At 48.7% G+C, this 19,753-nt stretch overlaps 1 protein-coding gene across 2 annotated transcripts in view; it reads left to right on the plus strand.

Annotated features, from left to right (window-relative positions):
- The window catches only part of fbxw10 (F-box and WD repeat domain containing 10), an 83,968-nt gene that overhangs the window by 54,379 nt on the left and 9,836 nt on the right, over positions 1 to 19,753 (plus strand). For both annotated transcript variants that reach the window (XM_038777089.1, XM_038777090.1), the window contains one exon: positions 2,399 to 2,557. In XM_038777089.1, the coding sequence (XP_038633017.1) occupies positions 2,399 to 2,557 (159 nt within the window). The remainder of the gene's footprint in view (positions 1 to 2,398; positions 2,558 to 19,753) is intronic.

A 19,753-nucleotide genomic window follows, 5' to 3' on the forward strand; every position in this document is an offset into this window, starting at 1 on the left:
ACCTAACTCGCATATCTTTGGTCTGTGGGAGGAAACCGGAGAACCTGGAGGATATCAATGGAGACACAGGGAGAACGTGCAAACTCCACACAGTCAGTAATCCAAGGCTGGAACTGAACCCGGGTCCCTGGCTCTGTGAGGCAGCAGTGCTAACCACTGTGCCGCCCTGTCACCCTAAAACACCGTGCCACCCTTCCAAGACTTTGCATTAATAAAAACTCATTTGAAAGAGTTAACAGAGAAACCTATGGATCCCATTACAGCCTAAATGAGCGCCTTTAGAACAAAGAGAATAATACTTTGGGGTGGGTTGAAACAATAAATTGGAAAGGTACAAATGACGTTGAAGATATTTCTCATGTTATACAAATTGGTTTTGGACGTCTTGTGGCACAATGGGTGGTGTCCCTGCCTCTGATCCTGAAGCCCTGGATTTGAGTCCCACCCATAGGGCTTGATGGCCAAGGAAGGTGCGTTTGTTACATGGGCAAACAAGTAGGCAAATCTTTCCAATCTGCTTTTGGTAGCTGATCTCCTGGTCAGCTGTGCCTGATGTGGAGTGGCACCCTTCAAGCTACAGCTGGTTGCAGGCGATCGACCTGTCCCAGAAAAAATAAGCTACAGAAAACAGATGTGACCTAGTACTTTGCCTGCCTCACTTCTAAGTCTAAGTGGTTTGCTGTTGTATAACGTAAACAATTTGTTTTCAGAAGTGTCTCTACGTGACTGGTTTTATTTCTCTTCCCTGTCCTGATCTTCTGTTTCACTAAGCCCTTTTCCCCCCAAATCTCTCACATTCTTCCTTTCATTGTTGGCTTGTTACCATCACAATCTTACCCTTTGCATCACCATCCATACAGTGAGATGACAGTCAACACACAGCTGGGTATTGGGCAGACAAAATGATCTTCCTTCTCTTTCCTATATATGAGCAACATGGGCTGGGATTTTCCTCCCCCCACCCTCCCAACCCTCATGTTTTCTGATGGTGGAGATGGCTCGGTATTGGCCTTCACGACCTGTTGAAGTCTACAGCGTGTTGTATGTCTTGCTTACCGAGAGTTGCCTTCGGCGGGAACCGAAGATCGCACTAGCGGGAATGGGCCAAAAAAACCCGCCCATGGTCTCCCTCTTGTATACCTAATGTGCAGCCTCTCTCTTTACCCTGTCCTGAACGATGTTTCTCTTTACTCCCCTCAATAAGATCTCACTTGCTGTCTTCCTCTTGTCCTTATTCCACAAGCTCTCATTCCTTCTCTGTTTCGCTGATTGGGTAACTCTCGATTTCCTGAGTTCTGCGTTTATCTAGTCCTCCATGGCTTCCCACCTCATCATTCAGATGTCTCTTCCCCCCCCCCACCCAACCGCCATGTTCCTTCCTTGAACAGAGCCTTGTTTGTTTTCTCTCACCAGAGGCTCAGCAGGATTGTCCTTTCATGCTGTCCTTCTGTCTCAGGTGTATGTCCTCCTGTAACAGAGCCCTATTTCAATTCTACATCAGGGTCTCGGTCATTACTGCACATTCATCCAACTAAACATTGCAGAAAAATAACATTGAATAAACTCAACAGTGAGGAAGAAAGTAAAAGCTTGGAACTTTCAACATTTACTTCACAGATTGGAACTGTAACCCAATTTTGATTGATTTAGTATATTATCGATTTCACTGATAGATCAATCTCAGAAAAATAAGACGATGACAAATCAGGTGGAGAAAAATGACAATCGCAAGAATTCTAATTATTTCCAGAAAATAGATTTTGCGGTGAAAACAGCAAGCCCTTTGAAGACCTGAATGTGTTGTAATACTTTAGTCCTGATATTTACAAGTCAGCTTGTTTGGAGGGGTTGCTTTATGCATGGAAACTCCATATGAAATGTCCTTATGTGCTGTAATTATTAACTGCAGTCACCTGTAGCAGGAGGAGGACTCTTATCGCGGAGCAGCTAGGGAGGTTGAGAGAGATTGCACGCCTGCACCTCCTCACCCACAAGCAGTGCTGTAGAAGCAGTTTCTCACTTATCCGAAGGATGTGGCTCTTCACATCTCCTCTTACTTGTTGGGTTTCCTGAGGCATAGAAGCACGACCACATTGGTATGAAGTAGAAGCGCTGTTAAAATGAAGGGCAGTCTCCTTAAAGTGTTCCAATGAATGACTCACCTCCAGCAGTGGTGGGTGGGGGTGGTGGTGGGGGGGGGCGCGGGCGGGGAGAGTTGCTCGCCTGGCTCTCACGAAATGAGCAGGGTTAAGTTGGGTTGGATTTCTGTTTCAAATGTTAGCATTTTAACATCTAACTCAAACTACTGGCCTTTGGGGTTAAAATCATCCCCTTTATTTTGATACTCTCAATTTTACGACAATGATCAAATCCAATTTCTAGCGATGTTCTTTTCCAGGGAAGTGCTGTGTGTGAAATTTCTTTATCTGCGCGTGATCAGCGGATGTGGCGATGGAAAGATCCGGATTTTCGACGTATGCAATGGCAGCTGCCTAAGAGTAATGAGAGCAAATGGCCGTGGTGATCCAGTGCTATCCTTACATCCTGCTGGAAACACGTACGTATGTGGTAAACTGTTAGAAACTGCACTCGTTATTTTGCGGGTCTTTATTTGTTCTTGCTTCTCAGGTCATTAAAAGTGGCCACCTTAGAAAACCTGAAAAGCAAAACTAGTATTCATATTGCACCATTCATGACCACAGGACATGCCGACGCACTTAAATCAACTGAAGTGGGAAACATGGCAGAATATTTGCACACAACCAATTCCCACAAGCAGCAGTGTAATAAAAACCAGATAATGTCAGTGTCATGTTGATTGAGGGACAAGTACTAACCAAGTCCCATGGCGTCCCATGGGATCCATCAAGCTCATTTGAGAGGGTAGACCGTACTTTGGTTTAACATCACATCCAAAAGGTGGTACCTCCGACCAACCGGACAGACACTCCTCTCAGTGCTGGACAGGTGTGTCAAACGTGATTATCCTGGAGTGCGACTTGCACTCATAACCTTTGGAATGCTCCCAGTTAAGCCGTGGCTAATACCCGAGGCTGACATCGTATATTATGGGGAGAAGGCAGGAGAATGGGATGAGAAACAGACCAGCAATGATTGAATGGCGGAGCAGACTTGATGGGCCGAATGGCCTAACTCTGCTCCTGTGTCTTCCGGTCTTATCAAAAGAGATGGCCAAACATTTTCAAAATCAAGTTAAGCAGCTGTATGTCTAATGAGTGTAGAATAATTTAATGTTTTATTGGAATACTGGGTGGAAATTAAAAGATAATTTCACAAGATTCCATTCTTTCTTCAGCAAAGCTCTCATACCAGCTTCCAAACCAAAAAGTCAATCAAACTTTACTCATTTGATGTTGATTTCCTGCCCTCATTAAAGGTGTTAACGTTTGAATTGCAGTTGCTTTGTAATTTTTAAAAATTTACTTTTGTCTCCTCAGCATTTCCATGTCTTACTATTTTTGACTTAATTTTCCAAACAATAGGAATATTCAAACATGTAATTACTGTAGCTGTACAGTAAATAATATCTTTTAAAAACAGTGATTGATTATATACAGTACAAATAACACAAAATACTGTCTACACTTCCATATACAACTTCCACATACAATTCCTCCTCATTTACACCCAAGGATCATGACAAATGTCATTCAGCAACTTAGAACCATAGAATTCCTACAGTGCAGAAAGAGGCCATTTGGCATATTAAGTCTGTGCTGACCCTCTGAAAGAGCACCCTACCTCGGCCCATTCCTCACCCTTAACTTCATAACCCCATCTAACCTGCACATCTTTGGACACTAACAGGCAATTTGTCATGGCCAATCCACACAACCTGCTCATCTTTGGACTGTGGGAGGAAACCAGAGCACCCAGACGAAACCCATGCAAAGAAGGGGAGAAAGTGTAAACTCCACACAGACAGTCACACAAAGCCTGAATTGAACTCAGGTCCCTGGTGCTATGAGGCAGCATTGCTAACCACTGTGCCACCATGCTGTCATGGAAAGACTTAGAAATAAGAATTCCTATACCAATTACGGGCAGCACGGTAGCATGGTGGTTAGCATAAATGCTTCACAGCTCCAGGGTCCCAGGTTCGATTCCCGGCTGGGTCACTGTCTGTGCGGAGTCTGCACGTCCTCCCGTGTGTGCGTGGATTTCCTCCGGGTGCTCCGGTTTCCTCCCACAGTCCAAAGATGTGCGGGTTAGGTGGATTGGCCGTGATAAATTGCCCGTAGTGTCCTAAAAAGTAAGGTTAAGGGGTGGGGGGTTGTTGGGTTACGGGCATAGGGTGATAGGTGGGTTTGAGTAGGGTGATCATGGCTCGGCACAACATCGAGGGCCGAAGGGCCTGTTCTGTGCTGTACTGTACTGTTCTATGTTCTAATTCTGATACCACAGTTCTCCAGGAAGTAAGGAATTTGCTGCTGATTTAATGTGATTTGCCCATGTTTCTCCCATTGACCAGTAATCGCACACATTTTCACATTTTGAACACTTCTACTGTAAGACACAAACTAAAATCAATCTCGAATAAACATTACTTAGTAGGCACCTAATATATAAATGTACAGAAATGGCATTTCCCCATTAACTGATCAACAACCAAAAACCCTTTATTAATAATAATCGTTATTGTCACAAGTAGGCTTACATTAACACTGCAATGAAGCTACTGTGAAAAGCCCCTAGTCGCCACATACCGGCGCCTGTTTGGGTACACTGAGGGAGAATTCAGAATGTCCAAATAACCTGACAGCACATCTTTCGGGACTTGTGGGAGGAAACCGGAGCACCCGGAGGAAACCCATGCAGACACAAGGCGAACATCCAGACTCCACACAGACAGTGATCCAAGCCAGAAATCGAACCTGGGACCCTGTAGCTGTGAAGCAACAGTGTTTTAAAATTTTTATTTAATTTTTTAAAAATAAATTTAGAGTACCCAATTCATTTTTTCCAATTAAAGGGCAATTTAGCGTGGCCAATCCACCTACCCTGCACATCTTTTGGGTTGTGGGGGCGAAACCCACGCAGACACGGGGAGAATGTGCAAACTCCACACGGACAGTGACCCAGTGCCGGGATCGAACCTGGGACCTCGACGCCATGAAGCAGCAGGGCTAACCCACTGCGCCACCATGCTGCCCTGAAGCAACAGTGTTAACCACTGTGCTACCATGCTGCCCTTATGTTATGCCTCACTCTCGGAGCTTTGAAGTTATAGTCCCAAACTCCTGTCAGCTTCAAGCAGGATCTCTTATTCTTGTCAACCAAGGTGAGTTTTCCAGTATTGTCAAAAATGCCCTTTATTTTGTTTTACCTTAAATTAATTAAGACAATTTAAAACATAACTGCCTTAAAATGTCTTGCATTTGTAACAACAGTCAGAAGCCTGAAAAAAGTGATGGTGGTAATTTTAACCTACAGTGGCTGAGGAAGGGCAGATTAAGAGTTAGGGTGGCACATTGGTTAGCACTGCTGCCTCACAGCGCCAGGGACACGGGTTTGATTTGGACCTTGGATGACTGTGGAGTTTGCATGTTTTCCGGTTTCCTCTCACAATCCAAAGATGTGAAGGTTAGGTGGCTTGGCCATGCTAAATTGTCCCTTATTGTCCAAATGGTAGGTGGGATTACGGGGATAGGGTGAGTGGACCTAGGTAGGGTGTTCTTTCAAAGGTTTGGTGTAGACTCAATAAGCCGAATGGATCCGTTCTGCACTGTACAGAATCTATGATTTTAAAAACTGGAAATCTGACGACAATTTGCCTCTAACACACCCACTTCCAGTTTTAATGGGACAGGTTGGGAGCTGAGTGACTAACCTACTCTCCAGATGTAGACAGTCCTCCCCAAAATCCACAAACAGTACTGTCCCTATCGGCCCATCATATCAGCCTGTTCCTGCCCTACCAAACTAATTTCTTCCTAACTTGACTCCATATTCTCTCCTCTTGTCCAGTCCTTCCAACCTTACATTCATGATTCCTCATATCAACAACTTCCAGTTCCCCGGCCCTAACCGCACCCCCCCCCCCCTATCATGGATGTCCAATCCCTCTAAACCTCCTTTTCCCACCGGGATGGCCTGGGGGCTCTCCGCTTATTCCTCGAACAGGGGATAATCCCCATCCACCAGCACTCTCCTCCGACTGGCTGAACTTGTCATCTCACTCAACAATTTCTCCTTCAACACAGGGTAACACGGTAGCATAGTGGTCAGCACAATTGCTTCACAGCACCAGGGTCCCAGGTTCGGTTTCCGGCTGGGTCACTGCCTGTGCGGAGTGTGCACGTTCTCACCATGTTTGCGTGGGTTTCCTCCGGGTGCTCCGGTTTCCTCCCACAGTCCAAAAATGTGCGGATTAGGTGGATTAGCCGTTTGTTAAATTGCCCTTAGTGTCCAAAAAATGTTAAGTGGGGGTTACGGGGATAGGGTAGATATGTGGGCTTCAGTATGGTGCTCTTTGTAAGGGCTGGTGCAGACTCGATGGGCCGAATGGCCTTCTGCACTGTAAATTCTATGAATGTCTCATTTCCTCCAAACCAAAGGGTCCCAGCATGGATTCCAGTTTTGCCTGTCTCTTTATGAGGTATGTGGAACATTCCTTGTTCCAGTCCTACTGCAGCCCTATCCCACAACTCTTTAATCTGTACATCGACATCTGTTCCGGTGCCGCTTCATGTTCTCGTTTGGTCCTGAAAAAAATTATTAATTTTGCTCCCAATTACCGCCCCTCCATCACCTTCACATGGCCCATCTCCGACACTTCTCTTCCCTTCCTTGACCTTTGTACTTCAATTTCTGGGATAGACTGTCCACTAATTCCACTTCACCCCATTTTTATTTCATCCATTTATTTTCATTTCTTCCATTAATCTGTTTTTTCCCTCATCATCGTTCCCCCTCCTCCCAGTGCACTTGGACCAATTGTTCTTAGTTGCCCTTTCATTCATTGCTCATCTTTGTACTGCCATTCACACGTTCTAACCTCTTTATGTGCCACTATCAGCACCCTTCTTAGCCTTAATTACCTCCATTTAGATTCCTTTTGTCTTTAGTCCTTGACTTCTTTGTCAATCTCCACCTATCGCTGGCCCCCTATCCAGCCCCACTGCTCCCCCCCCCCCCCCCCCCCCCCCAACTACAGTATAAATCTGACACCATTTCCAGATCTCTCTAGCTTTGACAAAGAGTCATTCAGACTCGAAACGTTAGCTCTCTTTTCTCTCCTGCTGAGATTGTCCAGCATTTTCTGTTTTTGTCTCCAGAAGTAGGTTTGTGATTGAAATATTTTAATGAGGCTGTCAACCAGTTTTGAAACAAAGGACTAGATTTCCCAAGGCTCAGGAAACCCTGCAGCTAAAGGGAAGTGTGAAAGGCCAGATCTAGCAGCTAAGTGCCTTTGGTACTGCCTGTGAGCCAGGTAGAGTAGTGATTAGTTCCCTAATCTCTTCCAGTTCCCAAGCTAACCACATTTCCTCTCTATAATCAGAATCTTTCCTGCAATAGGAACCATGAACTTTTTGAGTCTTCATTCTGGACATCTCGCCTCAACCTCCATCCAGGACTTTGCAACTTTACCTGCAATCTCTACAATCTTGCCCTCTCTCATTTCCTCCTCTCCACCAATACAGATTAGAAGCACTAAACGCAAGGAAATACACAATGAACAACAGGAAGTACAATGCATCTGCCTCGATTCCTGAAGGAGGCAGGACAGGCACATAGGAACAAAAGTAGGCCATTCAGCCCCTCAAGCCTGCCCTACCATTTAATGGGATCATGGCTGATCTGTGACCTAACTCCATCTACCTGCCTTTGGCTCATACCCCTTCATATCTTTGCTTAACAAAAATCTATGTCTCAGATTTAAAATCAACAACTGAGCCAGCTTCAACTGCTGTTTGTGGGAGAGAGTTCCAAACCTTTACCACTCTTTGAGTGAAGAAATGCTTCCCAACATCTCTCCTGAATGGTCTAGTCCTAATTTTTAGACTGAGCCTCCTAGTTTTAAAATCTCCAGCCAGTAGAAGTAATTTATCTTTATGTACCCTGTCTTTCCCTGTTAGTATTTTGAATACTTAAATTAGATCACCCCTTAACCTTCTAAATTCTATGGAAAACAGATCTAATTTGAGTAATCTCTCCTCATAATTCGACCTCTGTTGTTCAGGTATCATTTTTGTAAACTTACGTTGCACTCTCTCCAAGGCCAAAATTTCCTTCCTGAGGTTTGGTGCCGATAACTACTCCTAAGTGGGGTTTTATATAGCTGCAGCACAACCTTTGTGTCTTTATACGCCGATCCTCTAATTATAAAGGCTCACATTCCATTAGCCTTTTTAAAAAAATTGAATTTAATTTGATTCATTGTCATATGTACCGAGGTAGTGAGAGGTATCGTTCTGCATACAGTCCCGACAGATAGTTCCATAAATGGAAAAACAGAGGACATGCATCAACATACAATGTAAATACATAAGCACAGGCATCGGGTGAGCATACAGAGTGTAGTACTATTCAGTGGAGAAGATGTGTGAAGAGATCAGTTCAGTCCATAAAGAGGGTAATTCAAGGGTCTGGTAACAGCAGGGAAGAAGCTGTTTTTGAATCTGTTAGTGCGTGTTCTCAGACTTTTGTATCTCCTGACCGATGGAAGAAGTTGGAAGAGAAGAATAACCCGGTTGGGGGGAGTGGGTTTTTGATTATGCTACCTGCTTTCCCAAGGCAGCAGTATAGACAGAGTCAATGGATGGGTGATGGGTTCAGGTGATGGGCTAGGCTGTGTTCACGATTCTGTAGTTTCTTACGGTCTTGGGCTGAGCAGTTGCCATACTAGCTGTGATGCAGCCAGATAAGATGTTTTCTGTAGTGCATCTGTAAAAATTGATAAGAGTCTATGTGGACATGACGAATTTCCTTAGTTTCCTGAGGAATTAAACGCGCTCTTGTGCTTTCTTGGTCGCAGTGTCGACGTGGGTGGACCAGGACAGATTGTTGAGGATGTGCACACCAAGGAATTTGAAGCTGTCGACCATCTCCACCTCAGCCCCATTGAGTCAGACAGGGTTGTGTATGATACTTTGATTCCTGAAGCCAATGACCTGGGGCGGGATTCCCGCCCCCGCATCAATCCCGCCCCCGCCGTGTCCTGAATTCTCTGCCCCCTGAGATTCGGTGGGGCCGGGAATCGCGCCGCGCCGGTCAGTGGGCCCTCTGCGCCGGTCGGCGGGCCCCCCGTGGTGATTCTCCGGCCTGCGATGGGCCGAAGTCCCGCCGCTGACAGGCCTCTCCCGCCGGCGTGGATTAAACCACCTATCTGATCGGCGGGATTGGCAGAGTGGGTGGGGTCCTGGGGGGGGGGGGGGGCGCGGGGCGATCTGACCGGGGGGTGCCCCCATGGTGGCCTGGCCCGCGATCGGGGCCCACCGATCAGCGGGCAGGCCTGTGCCATGGGGGCACTCTTTTTCTTCCGCCTTCGCCATGGTCTTCACCATGGCGGAGGTGGAAGAGACCCCCTCCCCTGCGCATGCGCCGGTATGATGTCAGCAGACGCTGACGCTCCGGCGCATGTGCGGACTTACGCCGGCCGGCGAAGTCCTTTTGGCCCCGGCTGGCATGGCGCCAAAGGCCGTTCACGCCAGCCGGCGGAGTGGGACGCCTGAGTGGTTCACGCCACTCCGACACGCCGGGACCCCCCGCCCCGCCGGGTAGGGGAGAATCCCGGCCCAGCTCTTTAGTTTTGCTGATGTTGAGGGAGAGATTTCTGCACTTGTTCATGGCATTTTAAGGATCTATGCGCCTGAACCCCCATGTCTCTTTGGACCTCCACTGTACCTAACCTCTTTCTATTCAGAAAGTATTCTGCTCTATCCTTTTTTGATCCAAAATGGATAACCCCACACTTTCTTACATTGAATTTCATCTGCCACGGTTTTACCCATTCACCTAGTCTGTCAATATCTCCTTAAAATTTTATGTTATCATCTCAGTTGCCTACAATGCCACCTAACTTTGTATCATCAGCGAATTTGGATATACAACTTTCTATGCCATCATCAGAGTCATTCATGAATATTCTGAATAATTGAGGGGCCAAAACAGATCCCTGTGGTACACCCCTGGTCATCTGCCAATTAGAGTAATCACCCAATATCCCCACTGTTTGTTGCCTGCCACTCAACCAAGTTCCTAACCATGTCAATAATTTGCCCTCAACTCCATGGGCTTTCACCTTGGTTAACAATCTTTTATGTGGAACTTTATCAAATGTTTTCTGAAAGTCCATATAAATAACATCTATAGACATTCCTCTGTCCACTACCTTAGTCGCCTCTTCAAAAAATTTAATAAGATTAGTCAGGCATGATATTCCCATCACAAATCGATTCTAGCTTTCCCTGATCGACCAAAATTTTTCAAGGTGTTCAGTTACTCCATTCAATTAGGTAGATAAGGTGCTTAAAAAGCCATATGGGATACTTGCCTTTATTAACCGAGGCATAGAATATGAGAAACAGGGAGGTTATGTTGGAGCTGTATAAAACGCTTGTTAGGTCACAGCTAAAGTACTGTGTGCAGTTCTGGTCGCCATACTATTAGAAAAATGTGATTACACCAGAAAGAGTGCAGACGAGATTCACTAGGGTGTTGCCTAGGCTGTAGTTTTTCAGCTATGAAGAGACACTGGTTAAGTGGAGGTTGTTTTCTTTTGAGCAGGGAAGGCTGAGGGGGGACCTGATTGAGGTGTATTATTGAAATTATGAGGGACGTAGATAGGAAGGAACATTTCCCCTTAGTAGAGGGGTCAGTAACCATGGGGCTTAGATTTAGGCTGAGGGGCAGGAGATTTAGACGGGATTTGAGGAAAAGCTTTTTCACCCTGAGGGTGGTGGGAATCTGGAACTCACTGTCTGAAAGGGTGGCAGAGCAGGAACCCTCACAACATTTAAGAAGCATTTAGATGAGCACTTGAAATGCCAGAGCATACAAAGCTATGGACTAAGTGCTAGAAAATGGGATTAGAATGGATTGGTGTTTGATGGCCGCTGCAGATACGATGGCCAAAGGGGCTCTTCCTGTGCTGTAAAACAGTATGACCCTAAGACCGTCCCACATGGCAGCCAGCCACCATCACAATCGAGCTGCCAGCTGTGAAATGAAGAGAAAAGTTGCAAATGAGGTCCTGCCGTTTAATTAGATGATCGTCATTTTCAGCTTTCTCAGCCACTTTCTGTCCTCTCCCCATAAGTATCTGGGCCAGAGCCTCAAAATAAAACCCAGTCACATTGGAGTTTAGGAACTGGACCAGAAACAGATTAAAGTTTTTATTCATTCATGGGAGGTGGGTGCCGCTGGCTGGGCCAGTGTTTATTGCACCTCCCGAATTGCCTTTGAATTGAGTGGCATGTTCAGCCATTCGAGAGGATATTTAAGAGTCAACCACATTGCTATGTGACTGGAGTCACAGATAGGCCTGACCAGGTGAGGATGGCAGATTTCTTTCCCTAAAGGACATTAGTGAACCAGATGGGTTAGTATGAAAATGAACAATGGTTTCATGGTCAGCCTTAGATTGTTAATTGGATTCAAATGTCACCATTTGGGTGGTGGGATTCAAACCAGAGTCCCAGAGCATTACCTGGAATTACTAATCCTGTGACAGTACCACTGCACCGCCACCTCCCTCAAAGTGAGCCACCAAAAAAGTAGGCTATTGCAGAAAATACGTAGGCATGCGATTCAGGGTGATTTAGCAGTTTGGATCAAAAACTGGCTAGCTGGAAGAAGACAAAGGATGGTGGTTGATGGGAAATGTTCAGACTGGAGTCCAGTTACTAGTGGTGTACCACAAGGATGTGTTTTGGGGCCACTGCTGTTTGTCATTTTTATAAATGACCTGGAGGAGGGCGTAGAAGGATGGGTGAGTAAATTTGCAGATGACACTAAAGTCGGTGGAGTTGTGGACAGTGCGGCAGGATGATACAAGTTACAGAGGGACATAGATAAGCTGCAGAGCTGGGCTGAGAGGTGGAAAATGGAGTTTAATGCATAAAAGTGTGAGGTGATTCATTTTGGAAGGAATAACAGGAAGACAGAGTCCTGGGCTAATGGTAAGATTCTTGGTAGTGTGGATGAGCAGAGATTTCGATGTCCATGTACATAGATTCCCGAAAGTTGCCACCCAGGATGAGAGGGCTGTTAAGAAGGCGTACGGTGTGTTAGCTTTTATTGGTAGAGGGATTGAGTTTTGGAGCCATGAGGTCATGCAGCTGTACAAAACCCTGGTGTGGTCGCATTTGGAGTATTGCGTGCAATTCTGGTCGTTGCATTATAGGAAGGATGTGGAAGCATTGGAAAGGGTGCAGAGGACATTTACCAGAATGTTGCCTGGTATGGAGGGAAGATCTTATGAGGGAAGGCTGAGGGACTTGAGGCTATTTTCGTTAGAGAGAAGAAGGTTAAGAGGTGACTTAATTGAGGCATACAAGATGATCAGAGGATTAGATAGGATGGACATTGAGAGCCTTTTTCCTCGGATGGTGATGTCTAACACGAGGGGACATAGCTTTAAATTGAGGGGAGATAGAGATAGGACAGATGTCAGAGGTAGGTTCTTAATTCAGAGAGTAGTAAGGGCGTGGAATGCCCTGCCTACAACAGTAGTGGACTCGCCAACACTAAGGGCATTCAAATGGTCATTGGATAGACAGATGGATGATAAGGGAATAGTGTAGATGGGCTTTAGAGTGGTTTCGCAGGCACAACATCGAGGGCCGAAGGGCCTGTACTGCGCTGTAATGTTCTATGTTCTATTTTTAACACCCAAATGGTGACCTAAATTTCTGGATTTACGTGCAAGTATACAGTTTAATAAAGGCACACATTACAGTTACTGAACCATGGCATTTCTGAAGCTAGATTACCATTACTCTGTCTTGCCCAGGTATGAGATTTTTAATCCAGTGCTAGCACTTGGACATTTGTGATTAAGAGGTGAATATCCATCTTCAGACTTCAAGGGCTTAACTGACTGAACAGCTTGCCTTTGTGGTTGTTTTTCCTGGCAATCATGGGCTGGATTCTCCGCAGCCCCGCGTCGAAATCACGTTCGGCGTGGGGGCGGAGTATGGCCATTTACAAGGAAATCGGTACCGGCGCCGCTGAAGTGATTATCCGGTCCCCGGGGAATCGCTCGCGCGCAATCTAAGCGCATTGACAGAGCCCCCCCCCCCCCCCCCCTCTTTCCCCCCCCCGGCGATTCTCTGCTCAAAACTGCCGGCGTTCCCGGCGGTGTGGTTCTAACCACGTATCAGCCGTCGGGAAACTCGGGTGGTGGCTGCGGACTCAGGAGGGGGATCGATCACCATGGGAGCCTCATGGACGGCCAGGGGAGTGATTGGGCAGCACGGATCCGTGGGCGCGTGCAATCTCGGTCCTGATTTCCTCGTAAACAGCCATTCTCCACCACCGCGCCAAACGCGATTTCGGATGATGGTCCGCAGTCCGAGTCCACCATAGCGCACACCGCGGCCGCTGCAGGCTGCTGCCGTGCACATGCGCGGATTCCCGACCCGAATTGCGTGTCCCCGTATCCGCAGCCAGAGCTGCAAGGAACATTCCGGGGCTCTGCCAGCCTCTAGCAGGTAGGAGAATTGCTCAGGACTTTCTTAAGGAAAGTCAAAAGTGAAACGCCAGCGTTTTTACCCCGGCGTGAGGACATAGCCCCATTTTTGGAGAATCCAGTCGCATTGCTTTTGACTGTGGCCTCCATCTTTAAATTGTCAATGGGATTTGAGAGGCTGCTGCGGAGCAGAATGTTCTAAGAATTATGTTATTCAGGGAAATGATTGCAGTAAAGGTTATATTTGACCAAACCAAAGCACATATAATGAAATCAGGAGACGATGAAAGGGTGAGAGTGTGGACAAGAGAGTGGAGCAGGGAAAGCAGATAAAGGCATTTGTGTTTATGATTTGTATTATGATTGGTATATAGCTAGAATTAAGATTTGAGTGGGTTCTTTGTTTGTTTTTTCTTATACTCATTTATGGGATGTGGGCATCATTGGCTGGGCCAGCATTTATTGTCCATCCCTATTTGTGCTTGAGAAGGTGGTGGGGAGCGTTTTTCTCAAACTACTGCGGTCCATGTGGTGTAGGTACACCTACAGAGCTGTTAGGGAGCGAGTTACATGATTGTCACCCAGCGACAGTAAAGGAACGGCGATATATTTCCAAATCAGAGTGGTGAGTGGCTTGGAGGGAACTTGCAGGTGGTGGTGTTCCCATGCATCTGCTGCCCTTGTCCTAGGTGGTAGAGATTGTGGGTTTAGAGGCTACTGGCAGAGGAGATTTAGCAAGTTGCCGTTCTGCATCTTATAGGTGGCATACACTGCTACTACCACTGCATCCGTATGAAGGGAGGGAATGTTAAAGGCTGTGAATGAAGTGTCAGTCAAGCAGAAGCTTTGTCCTGAATGGTGTCAAGTTTCTTGAGTGTTGTTGGATCTGCCCTCATCCAGGCAAGTGAACAGTATTCAAACACATTCCAGATTTATGTCCTGTAGATGGTGGATAGGTTTTGGAGAGTCAGGTGTTGAGTTACTCCAAAGATTTCTCAGACTTTAACCTGTTCGTGTAGCCACAGTATTTATGTGACTATTCCAGTTCAGTTTTCAATCAGTGGTAATCCCGAGGGATGTTGATAGTGGGAGTTCAGCTGTGGCAGGCCATTGAATGTCATAGAGCCATATATGTTTACAGCACGGAAACAGGCCCTTTGAACAATGCCGCCCAGTTTCTATCATTAAGCTAGTCCCACTTGCCTGCATTTGACCCATAATGCTCTTCCCATGTAACTGTCTCACTATTTTTTAAAGGAGAAAATTGTACCCGCCTCTACCTCTGGCAACCCATTCCAGATGCTCACCACCCTCCTCTGTGTGAAACAATGTCCCCTCTGGTCTCTTTTGGGCCGCACGGTAGCACAGTGGAGAGCTCTGTTGTTTCACAACTCCAGGGTCCCAGGTTCGATTCCCGGCTTGGGTCACTGTCCATGTGGAGTCTGCACGTTCTCCCTGTGTCTGCATGGGTTTCCTCCGGGTGCTCCGGTTTCCTCCCACAAGTCTCGAAAGACGTGGTGTTAGGTGAATTGGGCATTTTAAATTGTCCCTCTGTGTACCCAAACAGGCGCCGGAGTGTGGCGACGAGGGGCTTTTCACAGTAACTTCATTGCAATGTTCATGTAAGCCTACTTGTGACAATAAAGATTATAATTTTATATCTCTCCCCTCTCACTATAAACCTGTGCCTTCTAGTTCTAGACTCCTCTACCTTTGGGAAAAGATGTTGACTATCTACCTTATCTATGCTCCTCATTATTTTATAGACCTCTATACGATCCTACGCTCCAGGGAAAACGTCCCAGCCTATCCAGCCTCTCATTGCTCAGACCATCAAGTCCTGGTAGCATCCTCGTAAATCTCTTCTGCAATCTTTCTAGTTTAACAATATCCTTCCTATAATAGGGTGGCCAGAACTGAACACAGTATTCCATGTGTGGTCTTACCAATGTCTTGTATAACTTCTTTTTTTTAAATAATTTTTATTGAAAGAGTTTTTCCATACAGACATTTACCCCTACTGATTTTTAAATTATTTACAACACAATCCCTCTAGGCAAATGTCCCTCCCTCGCCCGCCCTCTCGCGCGCACCAGTCCTCCCCCCCCCCCCCCCCCCCCCAGGCAACCTTAACAACCAAGGCAGCCTACAGTTTCAGACATGAGCAGCGAGCAGGCTTGCCCGCGTTACAGTCGTGCGTGTCCCCCCACGACCCTTGCTGCCCCCCCCTCCCCTCCCCCCTCCCCCCCCCCCCCCCCCCCCCCCCCCCGGGTTGCTGCTGCCACGACCCCGAACGTCTATCTCTGATCTAAAAAGTCAAGGAAAGGTTGCCACCGCCTGGCGAATCCCTGTACCGACCCTCTCAGGGCAAATTTGATCCTTTCTAGCTGAATATAGCTAGCCATATCGTTAATCCAAGTTTCAACGCTTGGAGGCCTCGCGTCCTTCCATTGAATTAATATCCTTCGTCGAGCCACTAGGGACGCAAAGGCCAGTATTCCGGCCTCCCTAGCCTCCTGTACCCCCGGTTCTACCCCGACCCCAAAGATCGCAAGCCCCCATCCTGGTTTGACCCTGGACCCCACCACCTTCGACACCGTCCTTGCCACCCCCTTCCAGAACCCTTCCAGCACCGGACATGCCCAGAACATATGCACATGGTTCGCTGGGCTTCCCAGACATCTGACACACCTGTCCTCACCCCCAAAGAACCGGCTCATCCTTGTCCCCGTCATGTGAGCTCTATGCAGCACCTTAAATTGAATGAGGCTCAGTCTCGCACACGAGGAGGAAGAATTGACCTTCTCCAGTGCATCCGCCCACGTCCCGTCTTCTATCTGCTCTCCCAGCTCCCCTTCCCACTTGGCTTTCAGCTCCTCCCCCGATGCTGCTTCCGCCTCCTGCATTATCTTGTAGATGTCTGATATCTTCCCCCCTCCGACCCAGACCCCCGAGAGCACCCTATCACTCGCCCCCTTACTGGGGAGCAGGGGAAACCCCTCCACCTGCCGCCTAGCAAATGCCTTCACTTGTAAATATCTGAACATGTTTCCCGGGGGGAGCTCAAACTTCTCCTCCAGCCCTCCCAGGCTCGCAAACCTCCCCTCTATAAACAGGTCCTTCAGCTGCCGTATGCCCACCCTGTACCAGCTCTGAAATCCCCCGTCGATGTTCCCCGGGATGAATCTATGGTTCCCTCTTATTGGCGCCGCCAACAGACCTCCCATTTCACCCCTATGTCGCCTCCACTGCCCCCATATCTTGAGGGTGGCCGCCACCACCGGGCTCGTGGTGTACCTCGTGGGGGGGAGCGGCCATGGTGCCGTTACTAGGGCCCCCAGGCTTGTGTTGCCACAGGACGCCCTCTCCATTCGTTTCCAAGCTGCCCCCTCCCCTTCCATCATCCACTTGCGCACCATTGACACATTTGCCGCCCAGTAGTACCCCGAGAGATTGGGCAGTGCCAGCCCTCCACTGTCCCTACTCCGCTCCAAAAAGACCCTCCTCACCCTTGGGGTGCCATGCGCCCACACGTAGCTCATGATGCTACTCGTCACCTTTTTGAAGAAGGCCCTAGGGAGGAAGATGGGCAAGCACTGAAATAAAAACAAGAACCTTGGGAGGACCGTCATTTTGATTGACTGCACCCTCCCCGCCAGCGACAACGGTACCATGTCCCACCTCTTAAACTCCTCCTCCATCTGTTCCACCAGCCTGGAAAAGTTCAACTTGTGGAGGGTCCCCCAGTTCCTTGCCACCTGCACCCCTAAGTACCTAAAGCTCTTTCCTGCTCGCTTGAAGGGGAGTCTCCCAATACCCTCTCCCTGGTCCCCCGGGTGTATCACAAAAACCTCGCTTTTGCCCAAATTTAATTTGTACCCCGAAAAGTCCCCAAACTCTGCTAATAGTTCCATTATCTCCGGCATTCCCCCTTCTGGGTCTGCCACGTACAGCAGTAGATCATCCGCATACAGCGATACTCGATGTTCCTCCCCTCCCCTAGTCAGTCCTCTCCACCCCCCTGAACCCCTCAGTGCCATCGCCAACGGTTCAATCGCCAGTGCGAAAAGTAGGGGGGATAGGGGACATCCCTGCCTGGTCCCTCGGTGGAGCCCGAAATACTCCGACCTCCTCCCGTTTGTCACTACACTCGCCGTCGGGGCCGAGTAGAGCAACTTCACCCACTTAATAAACCCTTCCCCAAACCCAAACCGTTTCAACGTCTCCCACAGGTACTCCCACTCCACCCTGTCGAATGCCTTCTCCGCGTCCAGCGCTACCACTATCTCAGCCTCCCCCTCCACTGCCGGCATCATAATTACATTCAGCAATCTCCGCACGTTCGTGTTGAGCTGCCGCCCCTTCACGAACCCCGTCTGGTCCTCATGGATTACCCCTGGCACACAATCCTCTATTCTAGCTGCCAGGATCTTTGCCAGCAACTTGGCATCCACGTTCAGAAGCGAGATAGGCCTGTAGGACCCGCACTGCACGGGGTCTTTATCCCGCTTCAATATCAGGGAGATCAGAGCCTGCGACATTGTCGGGGGCAGAACCCCCCCCTCTCGCGCCTCATTAAAGGCTCGTACCAGTACCGGTCCCACCAAGTCCACATTTTCTTATAGAATTCCACCGGGAACCCATCTGGCCCCGGCGCCTTCCCCGCTTGCATCTGACCTATTCCCTTGACTAGCTCCTCTAGCCCTATTGGCGCCCCCAGCCCTTCTACCAGCCCCTCCTGGACCCTTGGGAACCTCAATTTGTTTAGGAAGTCCTCCATTCCCCCTCTCCTCGTCGGCGGCTCAGACCGATACAACTCCTTGTAAAAATCCCTGAAGACCCCGTTCACTTCTTGCCCCTTCTGCACTACCTTCCCGCCCCTCTCCTTCACTCCCCCAATCTCCCTAGCCGCATCTCGTTTGCGAAGCTGGTGTGCCAGCATCCTGCTCGCCTTTTCCCCATACTCATAGACCGCGCCCTGTGCCCTTCTCCACTGCGTCTCTGCCTTCCTGGTGGTCAGCAGGTCGAACTTGACCTGCAGGCTGCGGCGTTCTTCCAGCAGCCCCTCCTCTGGTGCCTCCGCATATCTCCTATCCACTTCCAATAGCTCCCCCACCAGCCTCTCCCTCTCCTGCCTCTCCTTTCTTTCTCTATGCGCCCTTATGGAGATCAGCTCTCCCCTGATCACTGCCTTCAGGGCCTCCCAGACCATCCCCACCTGCACCTCACCCGTGTCATTCAAGTCCAGATAGCTCTCAATGCTCTTCCGGACCCTTTTACACACCTCGTCGTCCGCTAACAGCCCCACATCCAGCCGCCACAGCGGGCGCTGGTCCCGCGCCTCCCCCATTTCCACATCCACCCAATGCGGTGCATGATCAGAGATCGCAATGGCCGAGTACTCAGCTTCCCGTACCCTCGGGATCAGCCCCCTGCTCAACACGAAGAAATCGATTCTGGAGTACACTCTATGGACGTGGGAGAAAAAGGAATACTCCCTCGCCCTCGGCCTACCAAACCTCCATGGGTCTACTCCTCCCATCTGCTCCATGTACCCCCTCAGCACTTCTGCCGCTGCCGGCCTCCTATTGGTCCTTGCGCTCGATCTGTCTAGCCCGGGGTCCAGCACTGTGTTAAAGTCCCCCCCCATGATCAAGCCCCCTGCCTCCAGTCCCGGAATGAGGCCCAATAGGCGCCTCATAAAACCCGCGTCATCCCAGTTCGGGGCATATACGTTGACCATCACCACTTTCTCCCCCTGCAGCTTACCCTTCACCATCACATACCTACCCTCCTTATCCGCCACCACCTCCTCCGCCACGAACGACACCCTCTTTCCCACCAGAATCGCCACCCCCCGGTTCTTTGCGTCCAATCCAGAGTGGAACACCTGTCCCACCCACCCCCTTCTCAGGCGAACCTGGTCCACTACCTTCAAATGGGTCTCCTGTAACATTGCTACATCAGCCTTCAGTCCCTTCAGGTGTGAGAATACCCTTGATCTCTTGACCGGCCCATTCAACCCCCTCACGTTCCAAGTGATCAGCCGGGTCGCGGGACGACCCGCCCCCTTCCCCTGCCGATTAGCCATGTCCTGTT

This window comes from Scyliorhinus canicula, chromosome 18 (assembly GCF_902713615.1).
Source record: "Scyliorhinus canicula chromosome 18, sScyCan1.1, whole genome shotgun sequence".
NCBI lineage: Eukaryota > Metazoa > Chordata > Chondrichthyes > Carcharhiniformes > Scyliorhinidae > Scyliorhinus > Scyliorhinus canicula.